The 20,333-nt window shown below is 42.4% G+C and overlaps 1 protein-coding gene across 1 annotated transcript; it reads right to left on the bottom strand.

The window, feature by feature from the left end:
- Positions 1-1,734: 1,734 nt before the first annotated feature.
- ASB4 (ankyrin repeat and SOCS box containing 4) lies at positions 1,735-15,118 on the bottom strand. The gene is given in 10 exon segments (XM_033166081.1): positions 1,735-2,346; positions 2,349-2,468; positions 2,471-2,495; positions 3,014-3,127; positions 4,851-5,212; positions 5,215-5,307; positions 5,310-5,339; positions 9,594-9,636; positions 9,638-9,894; positions 14,710-15,118. Coding segments are annotated over 10 exon segments (1,332 nt in total). The 5' UTR covers positions 14,960-15,118; the 3' UTR covers positions 1,735-2,308.
- Positions 15,119-20,333: the final 5,215 nt, after the last annotated feature.

The following is a 20,333-nucleotide window of genomic DNA, read 5'->3' on the forward strand; positions in this document are numbered from 1 at the left end:
CCAGAGTGGTTTAACAATCCATCCCTCTTCATAGGGAACTCGTGAGAATTGTTGCTCTGTGATGGAAATACAAGGTCTCCTAACAACTTTCAGCACCTGTAATGAGCTACAGCTGCCATAATTCTTCAGGGGAAGCCATGGCCATTTATTCTAGTGCTATAAATGTATGGTGTGAAAAACAAAAAAGTTTCATTATATGAAATTAAACCAAAGATTAGTACTAGTACACTGTGAATAGAGATACCACCTGAGTATTCCATTATTCATGATACTAAACCATTTGACATCAGCTTTTCAGCTCTTAAACTTGTCAGGGTCTTTAGATGTGTAACTAAGGTGAACAGTGCTCTCTCTCGCACCAGTTATGTAAGATCTCTTTGAATACCACATTATCTTTTTCCACACTGGTACTCTGGGCTGGCTCAATATCTCTTACCGCCCGAAGCAAAGAACACCCCCTACCACTCTATGAATGAAGATGATTGATTAGGACTGCCAATTGAATCTTACGTCAACAGTGTAAGATTTCAGTTGATTTAACATTTCTGCAAACCTTCAATCTGAATAGGATTTTCCCTAGGGCAATATATTTATTCCTTGTCGTGAGGCAGTCCTGTAGGCTTTGGCGAGGCAGCAAAATTTTTTTTTTTACTCTGCAAGAGTGTGACAAAAATTGCAAGTGTGCCATAGCAAATGCCAGGGAGCAGAGACTTCTGCAAGCCTTTCTAAGCATCTGCATGTGCAACTGTCACATCACCCAATCCAGTTTTGTGTGTCCTAAGTTTTTGGTCAGTTCTCTCGAGCTTGTGTGAGCCGACAAATCAAGACAGGCCAGTGAAACTCATCTGGAGCAGCAGCAGGAACAACAACAAAAGCGGAGGGTTTATTTCCTCCTGGCCTTTCACACAAATGAAGAGCGGCAATGAAGGGCACAAGCCAGTTTGCTCCGATATTGATGTGCTCCAGCGTTTTTTGAACAGCTTGCAAAATCTTACCACTATAATCAGTGAGATCCTGCTGGGCTCCCTGTCAGGCGCCACAATGGGTATAATCTAGCACCTGCTTAGAACAAACTTTGAAGTAAGGCTAGATGCCCATAGAATTAAAAAAAAAAAAAACAGAGAGAGAGGAGTGTGGAGACAAAAGTGGGAGGGCATTTAGGGATAGCAGTGACAGGTTTTTCTTCTTCCTTCACAGCATGGAAGTGTTAGCTACAGTGACAGATCCAAATCGCCTTTTTGTTCTCCTGTTTCCAAAATGCAGTCTGTCAATATCAAAGTATAGAATTATACATTCAGATTTTAAATATGACTCCTCCCCATCTTTGTCCTGTTCCCAGCAGGAGACCCGTCTCCCTGACAGGCTCCTTTCCTTTAATCTCCTTGTTTTAGAGCAGGTTTAGCCATTATGGACTAATTGAAGACATTTCACGCTACGTACCAGTTTTTGTTCAGGGAGCCCCATGATAGGAAGACTGGCCTTCTTTATTGCAGTACACGACATGGGGAACTGTGGCAGACCTTGTTTTCTCTCTCATCCATATGGCTGTTTAACACAAACACCCTCACTTTTTTCTTTTTCTTTTTAAAGTAGTTTTCCCTCTGCTTGTTGCAGACAAAATGAATCCACCAAACTGTAACATGTGATGCGGCCTTTCGGTTTAAACACATGCCAACCTCCTGCTAGAATGGTCATTGGATTAATTAATCTTTCCAGAAAGTGCCAGTGCACATTTATAAAAATGTAAGCACCCATCTCCTAAGGCAAGTGTTTCTCAAACTTGAGTCTCCAGCTCTTGCTGGACTACATCTCCCATCATCCCTGACCACCTCAAACATGAATGATGCTGTTTGGGGCTACACCAGGATCCACTCAGAGAATGTGGCTGTTTATTAGTATATTGAATTCTAAAGGTTCAAATAAAAACATGGTCTCTTTAATTTAGCACATAAGTCTTTATGATATTTGTTTTGTATGGGTCAATGAAAGCCAGACTTTTCAAAGCACTGATATGCATAGCTCAGTCATTATTTAGATTTGAAAGCAGATGGAAAAGCTGGCCTAATTCCTTTCCAGAGTTCCATGTATATTCTTTCTGACACAAGCTGGGAGTGAAATGGATTATGAAATAGGCTTGTGTTCAGGCTGCAGCAAATTCAAGAACTTAGTGTAATCCACAGATATAAAATGAGTCTTGTATACAAATTGACCATGACCTTTTGTTCTGGGTGATATCACGGAACCCTGGGTTTTAACTTCTACCATGCGAGTGAACCCCAGTTTTACAGAACTGGGCTGCTGGACAAACTCAGTACAATATTCCTTCTGGTTCTAAGAGCAAATAATCTTCAGTGTCGCTGGAATGAAAAGTAAAGGGATCCCTTTGTGGCATCGATCGAACAATATTCTTCGAATTGCACATCTGGCTAAATGCTTGAGTGATCTTGGTGTGTTATCGCACACCTCAACAGAGATTCGTAGAATTCATTATACATCTGCAAAAGCAAAATAATGCATAAACAATGTGGTCAATATCTTTCTCTCTATGGAAAATCTCTGACCTATTTCAATAGCGGCCTAATAACCTAATAAATGAGACTGTATCTTTCTATGCACCCCCACCCCAATAACTTCAGCTAAAAGAACAATTGAAAATTGCTCTGGGTATCACATTTCTCCCATGCAATTTGATGTCTCCTAACTGAATAGGACAGAGCTGGCCAAGTCAGAGCAATGTTCTGAACCTGTCACTCAATGAAATAGGCTTTTTTGGACATGATACTGAATAGGATCAACTGTATATTATGATCCAGGCTTGTTCAATAACCACAGTTTAAACCAGAGGCAGCCAAGACGGTTGTCCTTCAGATGTTGCTGGTGATCCCTGACTAACCAGAGTTCTCCAACTTTCATTCCTACTAAACATTCACCTTTCACATAGAACCAGATTAAAGTACTAATATACAGACGTTACCTGCATGTTTTTTTAATCAAGAAATCATTAAATGTTTACCTCAAAGACATCATCAGGTATAGATGCTCTCCATTTTGCTGTGGACTTGATATGTTCATATGTATTCACAATAACCTCAACTGCTCTGGGATAAGAGCAACAGGCCTGCAAAACCTGCTAAGAGAAACAGACATCACCTATTTGGATTTTGCTGATCTCCACAAACTCTCTTCTTCTTCTTCTTCTTCTTCTTCTTCTTCTTCTTCTTCTTCTTCTTCTTCTTCTTCTTCTTCTTCTTCTTCTTCTTCGCTTTTGCCCGTCTTCTTCATTGAGCAATATCACTTTCCTTCTCTTCTCCAGTACAGAGAAGTAAGAATAGTCAACTAAGTCTGCCTCAGAATAAACTTGCTAAATTAATGGACCCAAATTGGAGTGGTATTCAATGTTATTGGCCTATTGGGAGTTAATAATTATTACTAATGCAGGTTCATTGATTTCCATAGGTATATTCTGTGCAGGGCTTTGTTGACTGCAATCCTTAGGCATGTCTGCTGACTTCACTGAGTCCACTCTGAGTAGGATTAGCTTTGAATACCACCATGTTAATTGGCAATTCCTATAAGAATCAGTCCCAGCTATACTCAATAGCTTGAAATAATCATAGTTTGCTTCTGCCTAGTTTTGCTGTAACAGACTAATACACCTAGAGGCATACAGTGTGTGTTATTCTAAGGCTGTGCCAATTCCATCCACCCACAGATTGCATGTAACTACAGTACCTGGTGTGAAAATTCAGCATCTTAAGGAAATTCAGCTTTTTTTTTCTTTTTCTTAAAGCAACTTCTAGTCTTCAGGGTTGTGAAGAAGAGTTTTATGGCAGGGGTGGGAATGATTCTAAGCTTAAGGGAACCAGTGAAGGAAGGGGGCATGTTCTGGCGAAAGTGGCCATGGACCAGATAAGTGATTCGCATTGGGCTTCCAGGCTTGAGGTTCTGTATTACTGCTGTATGCTGAGATTCCTGCATTGCAGGGGGTTGGACCAGATGACCTCTCTGGGTCCCTTCCAATGCTACAATTCTATGCTTTTGCAGATGAATGGATGGTTATTAACTTGAAGCCAGATCCAGGGTGGCAAAGCAAACTAGCAGTTGGAAAACATGGAGCACCAAAGAATTTTTCACCATGTGCGAGGAATAATTATTTTCCATAAGAAAAAACTGCTGCCTACAGTCCTCAAGACATCTTTCCAGAGTAGTTTAGGAGGACAGCGCTGGAAGAAGTGACATGGGGCATACTATTTCTGCCATTAAAGTATATGCAGTGGTTGGAACTTTGACACCCTAACTCTATTTGTATTAAACAGATGTTTTAGAGGCGCTCATCTCATCATGTTAGAATTACCTGCATGTACTTCATATAGAATGGTTTAAAAAAAAATTCTCATATTAACCCCATCTTGTCATAGCTTCCCCGTGCCTGTGTTCAAGGTAAAAATATATAAAAAGCAATTCCTTTGCTTTTTTTCTAGCATGGAGATTAATGTGGAAAGAAAGAAAGAAAGAAAGAAGAAAGAAAGAAAGAAAGACAAAGAAAGAAAGAAAGAAAGAAAGAAAAAGCCTGTAATCAAATATAGAAAGGAAAAGCATTGACCTATGATTTGGGCTTTACAAGACCCAGATGTGGAAAGCCTCGCAAAGACATGCAAGAGCATTTTTGCAAACATTAAGGGCACCTGCAAGGCCTGGTGTTGTGAAACCAGCCAATCCCCAAACTGAATTAGACGTGTTTAAAATCTATCTGAAAGGCGGAAGACCACAGACTTCCATTCACGCAGTTTCTCATCTCTGATCTAAACAGATGCATATGTACGTACTAATACGTAGACACAAGCTTTCACCTTATGGAATTGTGGAGGATATATCCTGGCAGCTCCATAATTGAGAAGCAGCTGGAAGCAGAATTCTGGCTGGGCACTTGGCCGCCCACCCTGTTACTTCAGGATGTATTGCAAAGGGCCGCATCCGTTGTCGTCCATGAAGTTAGCCTCAGCTCCCGCCTCAAGTAGCATGTCCAACAGAACGCCGTCACAGTTCCAAGCAGCCTTGTGGAGAGGCGTTCGGAAATCCTCGTCTCGTGAATTGACGTCGGCTTTATAGTCGATCAGCATCCTACAGATCAGGTGGTGATCTGTGCTGTATGTCTGTTCCTTGCCATTGAGGGCCCAATAGACCGCACAGGCCAGAGGTGTTTCTCTGTGGCATTTCGACAGTCAACCCCAGCTCCATGTTCTACGTAAAAGGCCACCATTTCAGGGATACCGCAACGAGCAACAGTGTGGAGGGGTGTTTCCTCTTCTGGTTGTTAGTCCTTATATTCACGTCTGCGCCTGTTTGAAGGAAAAGAGAGAGAGAACATTGGAAAGAGGTTTTCTTTTTCTTTTCCACGTTTAAAGACACATACCACATTTTCCGCCTATAAGCCGACCCCTATTTTTGGGGACTCCATTTAAGAAAATGGGGGGGAGATGGCCCCCCCATATTTTGGACATTATTTTTAGGAAAAAAACCTAGTCTTATACATGGAAAACTATGGTATATACTTGCTGAGCTGTATGAAATAAATCAAAGCAATTTTACTGGGGCAAGTGTTGTTGTTTTTTCCATGACTGCAACCTGACTACAGACATTTAATTAATCGCACGAGTTTTAGTGAATTAATTAATCAGCTAGTTTCATTTGCATGTATTTGCATTTGTTGAAATGCAAGAACATACTTCCCCTGATTTCAGACGATGCAGCATGTGTTGCAAGCAGGGATAATCTTGGGCAAGGCATTCCTTGATTTCTGACAGAAAAGATTTAAAATACCTGTATAATCTTTTATGATGGGGCTTGCAATCTACAGTTTTTCTATGAGTACGTGTGTGGATTATTATTATTATTTGTTTAACTATGCAGCCTAAGTAACTGCGGGGACCTTTTTAGTTGATTAAATGGAATAAATCAACTTCCTACATAAAGACACAATTAGAAATATCACACACACACACACACATCCTTTATGTTGTGTTTTTAGGATTGTCTGTCTCCAAAACAAATGAGGAAGATTGCGAGTTTGAATGCCTTCCCACCCCAACCATCACTAACCGAGGAAGTTGGAAACATGGGTTTGGCACAACCTTAAGCACTCTTATAACAAAGAATATTTCTAAATTTGTGATTCTGGTCTAGAAGGGGCCCATATAATGTATCACTCCAAAAGAGGGAATGCATCTACCTGCTTGCCTGTCCACTTTCCAGGGGGGGAAAAGAGGAGACCTGTTTGCATAAAATGTCCATATTATTTATTGATTAATTTATTAATCTCCTTCAGTGATACAACTGGAGGCAATTTTACGATGCAATAAAAATGTATGTAAAACAGTCGCATGTGTAAAAAACCCAAAACCCGGTTAAAAACAATTATCTTTTTAAAAACACCAGTTTCAAATCCAATACAGATGCCAATTGGGATAAAAAAAATATCCACATATGCTAAGCATTATATGTTAATAATATACTCTACCCTAGGCCAATGTTAATGAATACATATAGATGCAAATTTAGGAATGATTACTGTAATTTAGATAGAAATGCATCTTACCATAGTGGGAAAGACTGTGAAATTTTTTTTTCTCTGAGTGTTGTCCAGATGCTGCTACCTGTTCATGGGCAACTTCAGCCCCCCCCCCCCACTCCCCCTTCTTGGGGTTCATTATCTTTAACCTGAATTGGACCAGGACAGCCTTTCCAATAAATGACACGTGGTCACCTGCTCAAGTCTTTTACATGTAAAAGCACCTGTAAATATCAAGTAAAGGTAAAAGTAAAGGGACCCCTGACCGTTAGGTCCAGTCGCGAACGACTCTGGGGTTGTGGCGCTCATATCGCTTTACTGCCGAGGGAGCGGTCGTACAGCTTCTGGGTCATGTGGGCAGCAGACCTAAGCCGCTTCTGGCGAACAGAGCAGCGATGGAACGCTGTTTACCTTCCCCGCTGGAGCGGTACCTATTTATCTACTTGTACTTTGATGTGCTTTCGAACTGCTGGGTTGGCAAGAGCAGGGACCGCAAGGGAGCTCACCCTGTTGCGGGGATCGAACGCCACTTCTGATCGGCAAGCCCTAGGCTCTGTGGTTTTAACCCACAGCACCACCCATGTGTAGCCAGGGCCCACAATGTAGGTTTTCATGTGCTGCAATAACAATGGCATCTTTTTGCTGAATATACACAGCTAGATGCCACGGTACAGTCATGGGCTGCATGTTATTTTCTATACATAAAGGCGTACTCGCCTGAACTCTTGCCAAGCTCAAAGCAGCCTCAGAAGCTTGCATAAGTCACCATATATACTATTTTCACTTGAAACAACATCCCATCTAGTGGACAATCAGTATATGCACCCCATGTGTCAGTGAGTTTTTTTTATGCTGTCTCTGGTGCAGGGAAGGTGTGTGAGTGTTTTAGAATCAATAGAGTCATAGAATTGTCGAGTTGGCGATGGGACCATGATGGTCATCTAGTCCAACCACTTGCGATTTGCAGGAATTGTTGCCCACACGCGGGGTGGGGGGAAACTTGAACCACGGCCCTGCGAGTCTCATACTCTACCAACTTAACTATCCCCAGTTTGTGAACTTTACTGTTGATTTTAGTCATTATTTAAAAGTGCTATATCAATGGTGTGGCTGCCCTGGGAATAATTTAACTGGTGAGCAGCTATATCAATCTAACTATCTACTACTTACGTAGTAAGCAAGAATGGTATAATTTTGCTGTTTTATGTTGTAAACTGCCCTGTGAATTCTCAGATTAGAGGGTGGTATAGAGTTTATCGTCCATCATCATCATCATCACTAGCACATACTCTCCTGAGTCCTACAACCACTCTTCTACTTGGAGAACAGGACAACTCTCAAGAATACAGAAAAGTGACCCTCCCTGATATAAAGTGTTTCTCTTTCTTTTAAATACAGTGGTACCCTTGGTTTACGAACTTAATCCATTCTGGAAGTCCGTTCTTAAACCAAAAACTGTTCTTAAACCAAGGCATGCTTTCCCTAATGAGGCCTCCCCACGCCGGTGCCCTTCCACTGTTCAGATTCCATTCTTAGACCAAGGTAAAGTTCTCAAACCAAGACACTATTTCTGGAGTTTGTAAACCAAATCGTTCTTAAACTGGACTGTTCTTAAACCGAGGTTACCACTGTATGCTGCCTACTGATTTCATGCAGACGTTTCCACATGGTTTTTTAAATATCCTAAACAACAGTTTTGCACCATTTGTGCATTTAAAGCACAGCTGATTTTAACCCGTTTTTTTAAAAACTTTAATCATCTTTAAAAGGTGTTGTCGTCCCCATTTAATTGGGCAGCAGTCATCAGTCCTCTATTTCTGAAGTTCGGATGGGGCATGTTGTTGATTATGTAGCACCATGCAGAAGAAGGAACGGATCAGTAAGTGGGGGGGGGGCATCCCAAATAGCTCAATGAAGACTGAGCTTGCTCAGTGACAATGGAATGTGTGGACTGACTTTTGCAGGGAGGTGGAATGGAGGGCTGAATAAAATCAAGCCACACTGCAACAATTTGTTGCAAATCCCAGTAGTTCAAGAACAAAGAAAAGTATGTTTCTTGTCTCAGAACTATGTTTTTCTCCATTTGAAGTTGGAAGTTTCATTTGCAACAATGCTTAAAACGCAAGGAGGCTACAACAAAGAAGTGAAGGGAGACCAGAACTGGGAAACTGCAGGTTTAGATCGGTCAAGCAACTTAAATTATATAATTCATTGACTAAGATTTTAAAAAAAATCCAGTGAGAATAATGTAAGGTTTACTTAAACGTTCCCTTCTATTTCATTTGCAGCTGAAGGGAGTCCAGTGTTGTTGCTTTTATCTCTCCTTTCAAGGTAGTTCCATATTGCTTTAGGATGAATACTTGTTGCTCTACAAAGTATTTTCCGTACTGAAAGTAGGTCACACTCAGAATGTAGCATTTCAGCTCACGCCGCATTTTTAGGAGCCCCCTTGGACTTTCCCACAATTCCTCATGGCAGCAATCTTAGTCCTGCTGTCAACGTTATCGGCATCATGTGGGATAAACGTGACACAGTTAATTTAGCCTTTTACTAAAGTAATAATGCCACATCTTAGGGAACAAGGGACTCCTAACAATTCTCAGCACCTTAACAAGTGAAAGTTCCCATGATTTTTGGTGGGGGGTGGGGGGGGGTGGGGGTGCCATGACTGTTAAAAGTGGCATGATAGTGTTTTATAAGGATAGTGCAAAAGGGGGCTCAAGCCTTATCTCTCTTCTGTATTTGAAGACAAATTGTCACTATATTTTAGTAATGATAAAATGTGCATAAAACCATGTGAAAGAAATATACCATTTTGGCTGCCCGTGCAGGCTCCGAGCTTTATCTGAATAGGCTGCTATGTAGACAATCTCCTATATTTGGCAGCTAACTTATCAGGGAGAAGAAAGCAAAATTCATCCCTGGCATGCTAGCTTTCTAGTGGCAATGACTTCCCCACCACCACCATGTTCTCTCCTCTGCACTCCAAAGGGCTACAGTGCAGTTGGCCTGCAACTGGACTTACCTCTCCAAGATTACTGCTGTGCGCAAGGGATGGACAGCTTTGTCGCTACAGAAATGCAGTGGCGCGAGACCGCTCAGCGAATAGCAGTTGGTTTTCGCTCCGTGGCTGCAGAGTATCTTGATGCAATCCAGGTTGCCCATTTCACACGCTATGTGGATTGCTGCTTTACCATTGGGCCGGCAGTTGATTGTCGCTTTGTGCTTCAGCAGGACCCTCAGGCTCTCCAGGTGGCCGTACAAAACAGATAAGTGTAGCCCAGTGGCCCACGAATGTTGCAGTTTATAGCTAGGCAGCCAGTACCCTGGTTAAAAAAATAAATAAGTAGGTAAGTACACGATGACCCTTTCAAAAGCATTATTCCCAATCAGTGAACAGTTAATAGAATATTGGCCTAGACAGCATCTTAAAAAGCAAAGACATCACCTTGCCAACAAAGGTCCGTATAGTTAAAGCTATGGTTTTCCCAGTAGTAATGTACGGAAGTGAGAGCTGGACCATCAAGAAGGCTGATCGCCGAAGAATTGATGTTTTTGAATTATGGTGCTGGAGGAGACTCTTGAGAGTCCAATGGACTGCAAGAAGATCAAACCTCTCCATTCTTAAAGAAATCAGCTCTGAGTGCTCACTAGAAGGACAGATCCTGAAGTTGAGGCTCCAGTACTTTGGCCACCTCATGAGAAGAGAAGACTCCCTAGAAAGACCCTGATGTTGGAAAGATGGAGGGCACAAGGAGAAGGGGACGACAGAGGGTGAGATGGTTGGACAGTGTTCTCGAAGCTGCTGCATGAGTTTGGCCAAACTGCAGGAGGCAGTGAAGGATAGGCGTGCCTGGCGTGCTCTGGTCCATGGGGTCACGAAGAGTCGGACACGACTGAACGACTGAACAACAACAACAAGGTAGGATTAACACTGCCATGGCATATGACTTGAATGGGGGGAGGGGGTTTGAAATGGCACGTAGAGCAGTGGAGACTAGGACCCCCCAGGTCCCCTTTTGCTCTTCTGTGCTTTACCCCTGGTTCTGCCCCAATTGAGAATGAATGAAATCCTTTGAATAGCAGTTCATCCACAGTCATGTTCCTGGATCCTATGATGTCATGGTAAGAGAAGGAAGTCTTTTAAAACAAGGCTCTCTGATGGATGCAAAACACTCAGATGCATTCCAGGTTAGAAGAGTGACCTTATGCTGGCCGTGTTTCTGTAGGCAGGGGGATACTGAACCTAACTTAATCTGTGTCGCTAATACAGTATATAGAATTTCAACCTTGCGCGGAGAACCATGCATGCTCAGCTGCACACACGTATCTTCTGCAAACACAGAAATCCCCATTCATTCTAAACTAAGCAATTCATAAATAATTGTGCACTTTTGTCGGATTCCTTCTTTTCAGAAGGAGTAAAACATTCCAGGTGTAGAGATTTGATTCATTCACACATTGGGACTCCTGCATGCAAAAGATGCTTGACCAAAATGCAGTGCCGACCCTAGACACTTGCTGCCTGAAGCAAAATCCAAATAGTGTCCTCCTCTTCCCCCGCTTACTAGGCCGAGGAATGATGTCACTGGACTACCACTCCCATCATCCCTGACCATTGGCCCTGTTGCCTGGGGTGATGGGAGTCCAGCAATATCTGGAAGGCCACGGGTGCCCCATTTCCTGCTTTAAGAAGTCTCGCTGCATCAAATTCCTGCCTTCATCTATCACCTCACTCAGCCCAGTGCAAGTTAGGCCACTTCACCCTGCTTCACGGCTGCATGTCCCAATGAGGTTTCTGAACTTAACAAATGTTTTAGGTTCTTTATTCATTTAGGAATTTATTTTACATTCCTTATTTCTGGAATTTATGCCTGCTTATATGTTGAGAAAGGAGGAAAAGTCTCTGCTTTGAAGGGTCCACAATCCACCTGTAGGAAGGAAATGCAGACTAAAAAGTGTTAAACTACACGAACAGACCTGAGAAAATACCTATCTTCTCCTGCCTTTCCTCCACTGAATCTTCTCTTGGGTCTCATCCCAGAAGAGCTGCATGGCTTCATCCCAGAATGTTAATACGCACCGTAGGTTCAACATCATTCTCTCCTGCCAATAAGCTAATCTTCAAATTCCAGAACTTCCTCCTTCTTCCAATTGTATCCAGACTGGGGCAGTGTGGTTCACACTTCATGTAACCGAATTCCACACTGCAACTGTCACACCTTACATTCAAGGAGCGGAATGACATCATGGCTGCTTTCCGCTCCAGTTCATTTGAATGTCTGGCAGTGTCAGGAAACTTTAGAGACAGACTAAATGGCCTTGTGCCCTCCCTTTAGGTCAGGTGTGGGGAACCTTCGGGCCTCTCTTTTTATTTATTTTTTAATACAATGTTTATTAAATTTTCTTTTTTCCTTTATAACAACCAAATAAAATTTCTTCATCACATATATCTTTGCTCAAATTGAGCTTTGACTTCCTCCCGTCCCCCTCCCTGACTTCCATATGTAACCACTTTTTTATCTTCGCATTTCTAAATCACCCTATTTACCCTTATCTCCATACTTAAAAGACTTACTTCTAATATTTATAAATAGGTATCAAATCATAACCTAACAAAATATTTTAAATCAATCCTGCAAATGTTTTCAAATGAACCTATGGGCCTCTCAGTGTTGCTGAAGTAGAACTCCCATCAGCCCTAGCAATCATGGCCAACGGCCAGGGATGATGCAGGTATAACAACACAGGTTGTCTTCAGCAACATCTGCCGGGCTGCAAGTTCTCCACACCTGCTTTAGGTGGCAAGGGGCATTACTTCACTTCAAAATGTGGTAAGCCAGGCCTGCTGCATTGGGGGGGGGGGCTCTCTCATTCAGTTTGAGGACTGGAATCACAGACTTCTGCCTCAAGGTCCTATCCTGATGACACCACAGTGTGGCATCCCTTGGGAGCCAGTGTGGTGTAGTGGTTAAGAGTGGTAGTCTCGTAATCTGGTGAACTGGGTTCGCGTCTCCGCTCCTCCACATGCAGCTGCTGGGTGACCTTGGGCTAGTCACACTTCTTTGAAGTCTCTCAGCCCCACTCACCTCACAGAGTGTTTGTTGTGGGGGAGGGAGGGAAAGGAGAATGTTAGCCGCTTTGAGACTCCTTTGGGTAGTGAAAAAGCAGGATATCAAATCCAAACTCTTCTTTTGTCCGTAGCAACCAGGATCCAGAGAACTTTGAATGGATTTCCACTAGCAAAGTGAGGCTTCCCTCCCAGCTGCAGTCCCTTGTACCCCATGAAAAAAGCTGGGGGCTGAATGACCCTCTGGAACGGGAAGGATGTGGAACTGGGGGCTGGAGAGAGAAAATGGGCATCCCATCTGTTAGCGAAAGTGTTTATTGCTCATGCAAGGGACTCTTTGAATCCTACTCACACTCGCAGAACGAAGATTCAAAACTTGTATAGGCAGATCAAGATTTGTTTTGAGCTGTCTTAAATCAGGGAAGCGTAACCGCTGTGGCTTTTGGGTGGACTCCAGCTTCTATCATGGCCGAATTGCAGTGAATCCCTAAGCATGTTGCCTCAAAAGCAACTTATGATCTTCAAGGGGAGGGTGTTAGGCTGCTATCTGAGTCCCACTAACCTGAGAGGAAATGCTGCTGAATTTAATAGGACTCACTTCTTGGTAGATGTGATAAGATTGCAGCCTCCAAGTTACATTTTTAGAGACTTACATTATTCTACTGCTTTCTTGCATGCTTTCCCCTTTAACTACTACGTAATTTCTGGGTTTCCCTTTCAGCTACACAACTGGAGAAAGGTTTCACATGCTCAGATGACCAAACAATAGCTGAATCAGATTACCACATGATAAATAAAATGATTGTCATCAAGTGTCCAGTTCTTGTTGGAAACCTGTTTTTTTTTTTCTCTCACCAGTAGATAGGACTGCTTTTGCTTCTTTCCTCTTTTTTTATTGGCAAAGAAATGCAGTAAGTTCGTTTTGCTATATACTTAAAAGCTTAGAAAGCTTGGGAGCTTAAAAAGTGGCTTGGAGGGTCAAGCTGGGGCAGGAGGCTGAGCAAATTCGACACACCTACAAATGTGGTGTACAGATACTTTAAGGTCTCAGAGTGCGTGCACAGCCTCTTCTCTTTGTGCTGACTGCTACACAGGGTGCATCAACCTGCAAGCGTCACCTTCTGTTCCTGCCAGAATTTACTCTATAACTAAGCTATCTTAAATGTGACCTGACGCGTAAATACTCTGCTGATGATTTGGGCCCTGTCAGACCAACTAATGCAGGGGGCAATGAAATGAGGGATTGGCAAGGAAACAGCCTCTTTGGGTGGTTCACATGTAGCTAATGCATTTAATCTGAATCCTAATTTCAGATATATTGGAAATATATGTGGGCAGTTAAAACAATGATCTACATTCAAGGGTTAAATATGCATCATATCTGGTTGCTGCCTACGTTGAAAACATGGTCCTTACTCAGTTCTTTCTTTCTTTTTTCTTGAAAAAAAGGTGCCAGTACACACCATGAAGTTGCTACAGTAAGTAAATCGCAAGATTTGGGGGTAGAGGTTGGGGGAAGGTGCTGGTACTGCATACTGTTGAGTACTGCCAGAAACAGAGCCCTGGACTTACTCAGCTCTAACCTCTGGGTGGAAAAAGGTAAAGGTAAAGGACCCCTGACAGTTAAGTCCAGTCGCGAACGACTCTGGGGTTGCGGTGCTCATCTCGCTTTACTGGCCAAGGGAGCCAGCGTTTGTCTGCAGACAATTTCCGACTTTCCGATTGGCAAGCGCTAGGCTCAGTGGTTTAGACCACAACGCCACCCGCACCCCTGACCTCTGGGTGTATGTTTGCTGCAAATACACCGGTACACTCGATAACTTGGTGCCTGCCTTGTAACATTTCTGGCCCCCCGCTGTTTCTTCTGTCTTCCTCTTCTGCACTGGCCTGCAGTCCTCAACCTGAAAAGGGAACTCTATACCAAACTTACCGGTTAAGTGAGCTCTGATCCAGAAGGTTAGATAATGCAGCAATACCTTCAAAGTGCAAACACCCTTAAACCACGAATAGCCAATTTGTTTCCTTAATTGCACAAGCTTTAAATGCCGGTGTCACCACGTCTTCCTTTTACCTTGTTTGTAGGAGGCCAGGACCAGGTTCTCATCTTCCACTTCAAACACTGTGTCCACATCTATCTGCTTCTGAGTCAAAAACTCCTCCAGAGTTCTGTAGTCGTTTGACTGCAAAGCCTTCAAAAAATCTTTCTTCAGTCGCTTAGCAATTTCAGCCCGTGTCATTGTTTCTGTCATGTTTTCTGCGTGGGGGTTATTATATTCCCGCTTGTTTTCAATGGCCAAATGTGTATGTTTATAAGTCTGCATAAAAGGGTGTTCTACTTTCTCTAGGGTGTAGCAAAGCCAAGATAATTTTAAACACCGAGTAATGCTGACCTGCCTGTTCTATTTATATAGAGGAAATATCAACTGCTCACTACATGCTGAATTCTGTCAAGGGGAACTCAGGCAGATCTATGATGACGGTATAGATAGAGAAATCTGCTCAAAGGATTAGTCCATACTATTGACTCATTCATCAAAACTTTATCCTTTGCAAATGTGTAAGAAGGTTCTTAAAGCTGGCATCATTTCTCAACAAAAGCAGTAGGCATGTTCATTGTTAGAAACCTGCCAAGTCTTGCTTTGCTACTGAGGATTATTAATTCTCAACTCCTCCATACTGGAGCCTCAGGTTTTTTTTCAGCCTGTAATATTAGCCTGCCTTGCACAGCTGGGGTAAGGTTTAACCAAGGTAATACAGTGGTACCTTGGTTCTCAAACGCCTTGGTACTCAAACAACTTGGAACCCAAACACTGCAAACCTGGAAGCAAGTGTTCCTGTTTGCGAACATTTTTCGGAAGCCGAACGTGCTCCGTTGTGAGTGTTACGCTGAGGTCTATCTGTTTTTGCTATTTATTTTGTGTTTTCGTTTTTTGCAGCTTTTTGTGACTGCGTGGAACCCCGTTCAGCTACAGACTTGATTGTGTGACTGCAGTACTTTGTTTATTGCTTTCATTTTATGGATCAATGGTCTTGTTAGATAGTAAAATTCATGTTAAATTGTTGCTTTAGGGGTTGTTTTTAAATGTCTGGAACAGATTAACCCATTTTGCATTACTTTCTATGGGAAAGCACACCTTGGTTTTGGAACGCTTTGGTTTTCGAACAGACTTCCGGAATGGATTAAGTTTGAGAACCAAGGTACCACTGTACAGTATAGGCGAAGTTGTATATAAATGGCAAAGTAGTACTATTTATCTACTTATCTTTACACACACACACACACACACAGAGAGAGAGAGAGAGAGAGAGAGAGAGAGAGAGAGAGATTTAAACGTGGGACATACAGAAGAGAGTTGTGATACAATATGAACAAAAACTTACATATTATATCAACTTGCTTTTTTTAAAAAAACCATATGTACACAAACACCTAAATTCCTCTTTAAAATAGGACATCGTCTACTGGTGCCTATCTAAATCATGATTTGGAGGACCAGCAACACAATCCTATGTGTGTCTACTCAGAAGTAAATCCCGTAAAGTGGTGCTTACTCTCGGGTGGGTGTGTATAAGATTGCAGTGCAGGTGCCCCATCTGCAAAATCCCTAGCCCTGTGGCATTCTGGTCACAGAACGTTTTGAAGAGGAAGGCACCTTCATTGTGTATGAAAATGTGAGCAAGAGGCTAAAGTCATGGACGTAGAGCCACTTACTCTGTCCTGACCAGGCTGGCACCCAATGAGAATAAAGCAATGGGAATAATATTCTCTAAACTATTATTAACCCTCACGGAGACTGCTCCAAGTGCCAAGCTATGCAGTTTCTAGCAACTGCTCTAGGTTTGTTCATGCTATTGCTTTAAGCAACGGCTAGGGAGCTGGGTATGTTTAGCCTGGAGAAGAGAAGGTTAAGGGGTGATATGATAGCCATGTTCAAATATATAAAAGGATGTCATATAGAGGAGGGAGAAAGGTTGTTTCCTGCTGCTCCAGAGAAGCGGACACGGGGCAATCGATTCAAACTACAAGAAAGAAGATTCCACCTAAACATTAGGAAGAACTTCCTGACAGTGAGAGCTGTTCGGCAGTGGAATTTGCTGCCAAGGAGTGTGGTGGAGTCTCCTTCTTTGGAGGTCTTTAAGCGGAGGCTTGACAACCATCTGTCAGGAATGCTTTGATGGTGTTTCCTGCTTGGCAGGGGGTTGGACGGGGTGGCCCTTGTGGTCTCTTCCAGCTCTATGATTCTATGATTCTATGCTTGGGCCCATCGATGCAGCATTTTTGAAAAATCAAGCAAGTAGCTTTTGATCCCTCAGAAGTTAAGTAGAAATGGGCTGTGTGGGTGGGCAGGTGGGTGGGTGTGTTTGTGTGTGTGTGATGCAGAGTTTACAGCAATTCCATTTTTGAAGCACAGTTTGGTACGGAGTTGCATTTCTTAAAGGTGTAACTAAACAGCGGAAATGGAAATCATAAAATCGTAGAGTTGGAAGGGACCATGAGGGTCATCTAGTCAAATCCCCTGCAATGCAGGAATCTAAATCTGTCGATTTCAATTTTTTTCTGAGCATCTTACTTTTTCCCAATCTTAAATTCAATTCTCCACATTTCCACATCAGTTTGCATTTTTAAAAGAAAAATAAAAAGTCCTCATTTTGATGAGTTCCCCACTCCAGCTTTAATCCGAGTTAAGGGGGGAAAGTGGCCTGGCTTCATTTTAAGCCAGACTTAGTTAAACACCACACATTGGTGATAATTTTTTAAATACTACATGCTAAAAAACAAACAAACCCCACAACAATTTAAATGTGGACAAATATTTCTTAGCCAATATTGTATGAGAGGATTATCTGCGCTCAGACCCAGCACAAGTGCAAATATTATATTCAGTAAAAGGAATTTTAACATGTAGTTAAACTAGAATTGCGGTCAGAGGTTGTGTTTGCTCTCTTGGAAATGATGAATATATAGCGCGTTAAAAAAGAAATCCAAGCAAGGTAAGGTGAAGGACTTTAAATAATATCAAAACCCCTAAAGACCAATCACAGCTACCTGAAGAAATTGCATTTCTCTGGCTCATCTTCTGCTTCTCACCTGAGTTTTCCTTTGAATATCAAAAAGCCACCATAAAGATGATGTTCCATCACATACTCACTATACTTCAAACGGCTTTCCAGTGGGGAAAAATGTTTTAGGCTCAGTTGCCATAGTGATGAGTCACTGCATTTTCAGGGTCTTCTGTGTAAATACAGATGTAATTTTCTCATTGCCCTCTTGGCTTTGCATTGTGAAGAGGTTTTCCTCCCTTTGTTCGTAGTCATTGAGCATCTTTCCACCCAATAGTTGGTCTCTAGGTTGAGTAAAAGAATAAAGAAAGGTTACTTGAACTGTTGGTGACATTGGCAGGTTTGGAACAACCCCTTACAATCAGGATTTTGTGTCCCGTTAAAAATAAACCAACAACAATGTAAAGAACACAGCGAGTGCCACAATCCTAAATATAAGAGGGCTGGGGAGAAATAGTGATTTGACTAAAAATTGATTAAAAAAAAAAAGGTTCTGTAAAATACACATATTTTATGTATGTGGCAAAAGATAACCACGTCTAGGGGCTCTTTAACAAATAAACAAGTTATTGTAGGTTTGGTGGATTAGATGTCAAAGAGTGAGCCGGCAGTAAACCACACTGTTAAACGTAGGAGTTAACTCTTTTTTTATTAAAGAAATTTTACTGAAATTTTAAATTAAAATATACAAATCCATTAAACAAGTTAAAGAAATCATACATACTAATCAAAACAAGCAAATCTTACTCCCATAACCCCTCCTCCCCCACCCATCTGACCCCCCCCCCCCGCAACATTTCTTCTGTCATAAATCCTTTTCTCAATATGCATTCTGTATTCTCATTCTTTATAAAACATTTTCTTATCCTGTAGGAGTTAACTCTTTATTAGCTTGTCTCAGTGTCAGACCAATTGAGCTCAGCAGCTCATCCCTGGTAGGTATTACCCAATGAATCAGTTGCCAAGACTGAAAGTCCCTGCCTTCCAACAACCATCTAAGTCCCTTCCTCTCCACAGGGCTGTTTTCAAGCAATCGGAGGCTATGCTTCCATGAAGTCTGTCACTGCTCTGCCTGTTTCAGCCCTCTTCTGGTTCTGGGAGATGTGGGGTGGGGGGGAGCTTGACACACAGCAGAAGAGACACCAGTGACTCTTCACCAGACTCGTCTGTGCCTCTTGGCCTCCCTCCTCCCACTCACCAGCTTCAGCTTCTGCGCTTCTCTCTGCCACGGACTCTGCCAGCTCACTAAGTACCCCTTCAGCTTCTGACCCCTCTTCCCAGTCTTCTCCCTCTGACCCAAAAAGGTGTGTATGTGCAGGGAATGTCAACAGTGAATGTCAAATGGTAATAAAGGGCAAAGTACAGTCTGATTCATAAAAATACAGTCTGAGCGTATTCTACCTTGGTAGAATGGGATGCTGCTTTAGCTGTGGTATCAAAAGCCATATCTGCAGGCTATATATGCACCATAAAAACCCAGGCATTTATTAGCCTAGCATTTTACTAGCCTGGGTAGCCTGTTCATAGCATGACTGAACAGCCAGAGAAATGGTCACACAGCTTGTAGATTTGTCACTGAAATTTACAGTCGTATATATAGCATGATCCTGGCACCTTGCTTGTTTGGCAGGGTGGATGGGGTTTAAAAACCAAAAGGCAGAGGAGAGAACAAAGTGCCATGCGATATAAATAGAAAATCATGGCATTCTATACCGATGAAATTCACAATTAAGTCTGGGCAGTGCTGTTTGTGTAGAGATGTGATCACTGATCCGAGATGATATACCAGGAATGTGAACATCATTCTTGCAGTTTAAATGAAAAAGAAAGATTTCAAACAGGTATTAAAATACAACCCATCACAAAAAAACGCCCCAAACAAAACCACCAGATTTTCCAGATTGCAGTAGAAACAACAGGTGCACTTTAATATTTGCTTAACTCCACAACATAAAAAGTCCGATCTCCTATATACTAATGCAGAGCATAAGTCTTGCTCAGGAGATGCAAATGCGCTCTTGGAGTGACAGCTCTTGAACACTCTCAGTGTACACCAGCTTGAGGTCTTTGGAGAAAAGGTGGGATAGGAAAAAAAGAAAGAAAGAATCTGGTCTGGCTGGAATGCGTCCCTGAACTGTACAAATGCCTCTTGCTTATCTGGATGGAGAGATGAAGGGGTAAGAACCTCTGACTCGTGTGTGGTAGGACTAACAGCAGAGAAAGCTCCATCTCCTGATTTTGTCAAATCCAACCCCTATTAAGGAAACAGAAGCAGACCTGACCAGGTTTCTGGGCCACTTGACAACCTGAAATGCAACTGAGTTCTGGAGTAAAGGGTGAGATTTAATTAAAGTTTGGGGACTAGCAACAAAATATTGCAGTTTGGACTGATTCTGGTCAGCCAGCCATGCTCTTTCCTGGGCTATTCAAGCACAGGAGAAGCACATTATATTGTTGTTGTTGTTCAGTCATTCAGTCGTGTCCGACTCTTCGTGACCCCATGGACCAGAGCACGCCAGGCACGCCTATCCTTCACTGCCTCTCGCAGTTTGGCCAAACTCATGTTAGTATATTGTGCTAGTGGGTATTATGCCCGTTAAATTAACGAGCACTAGAACATATGTGGTCAAACAT

This window comes from Lacerta agilis, chromosome 12 (assembly GCF_009819535.1).
Source record: "Lacerta agilis isolate rLacAgi1 chromosome 12, rLacAgi1.pri, whole genome shotgun sequence".
Classification (NCBI taxonomy): Eukaryota; Metazoa; Chordata; class Lepidosauria; order Squamata; family Lacertidae; genus Lacerta; species Lacerta agilis.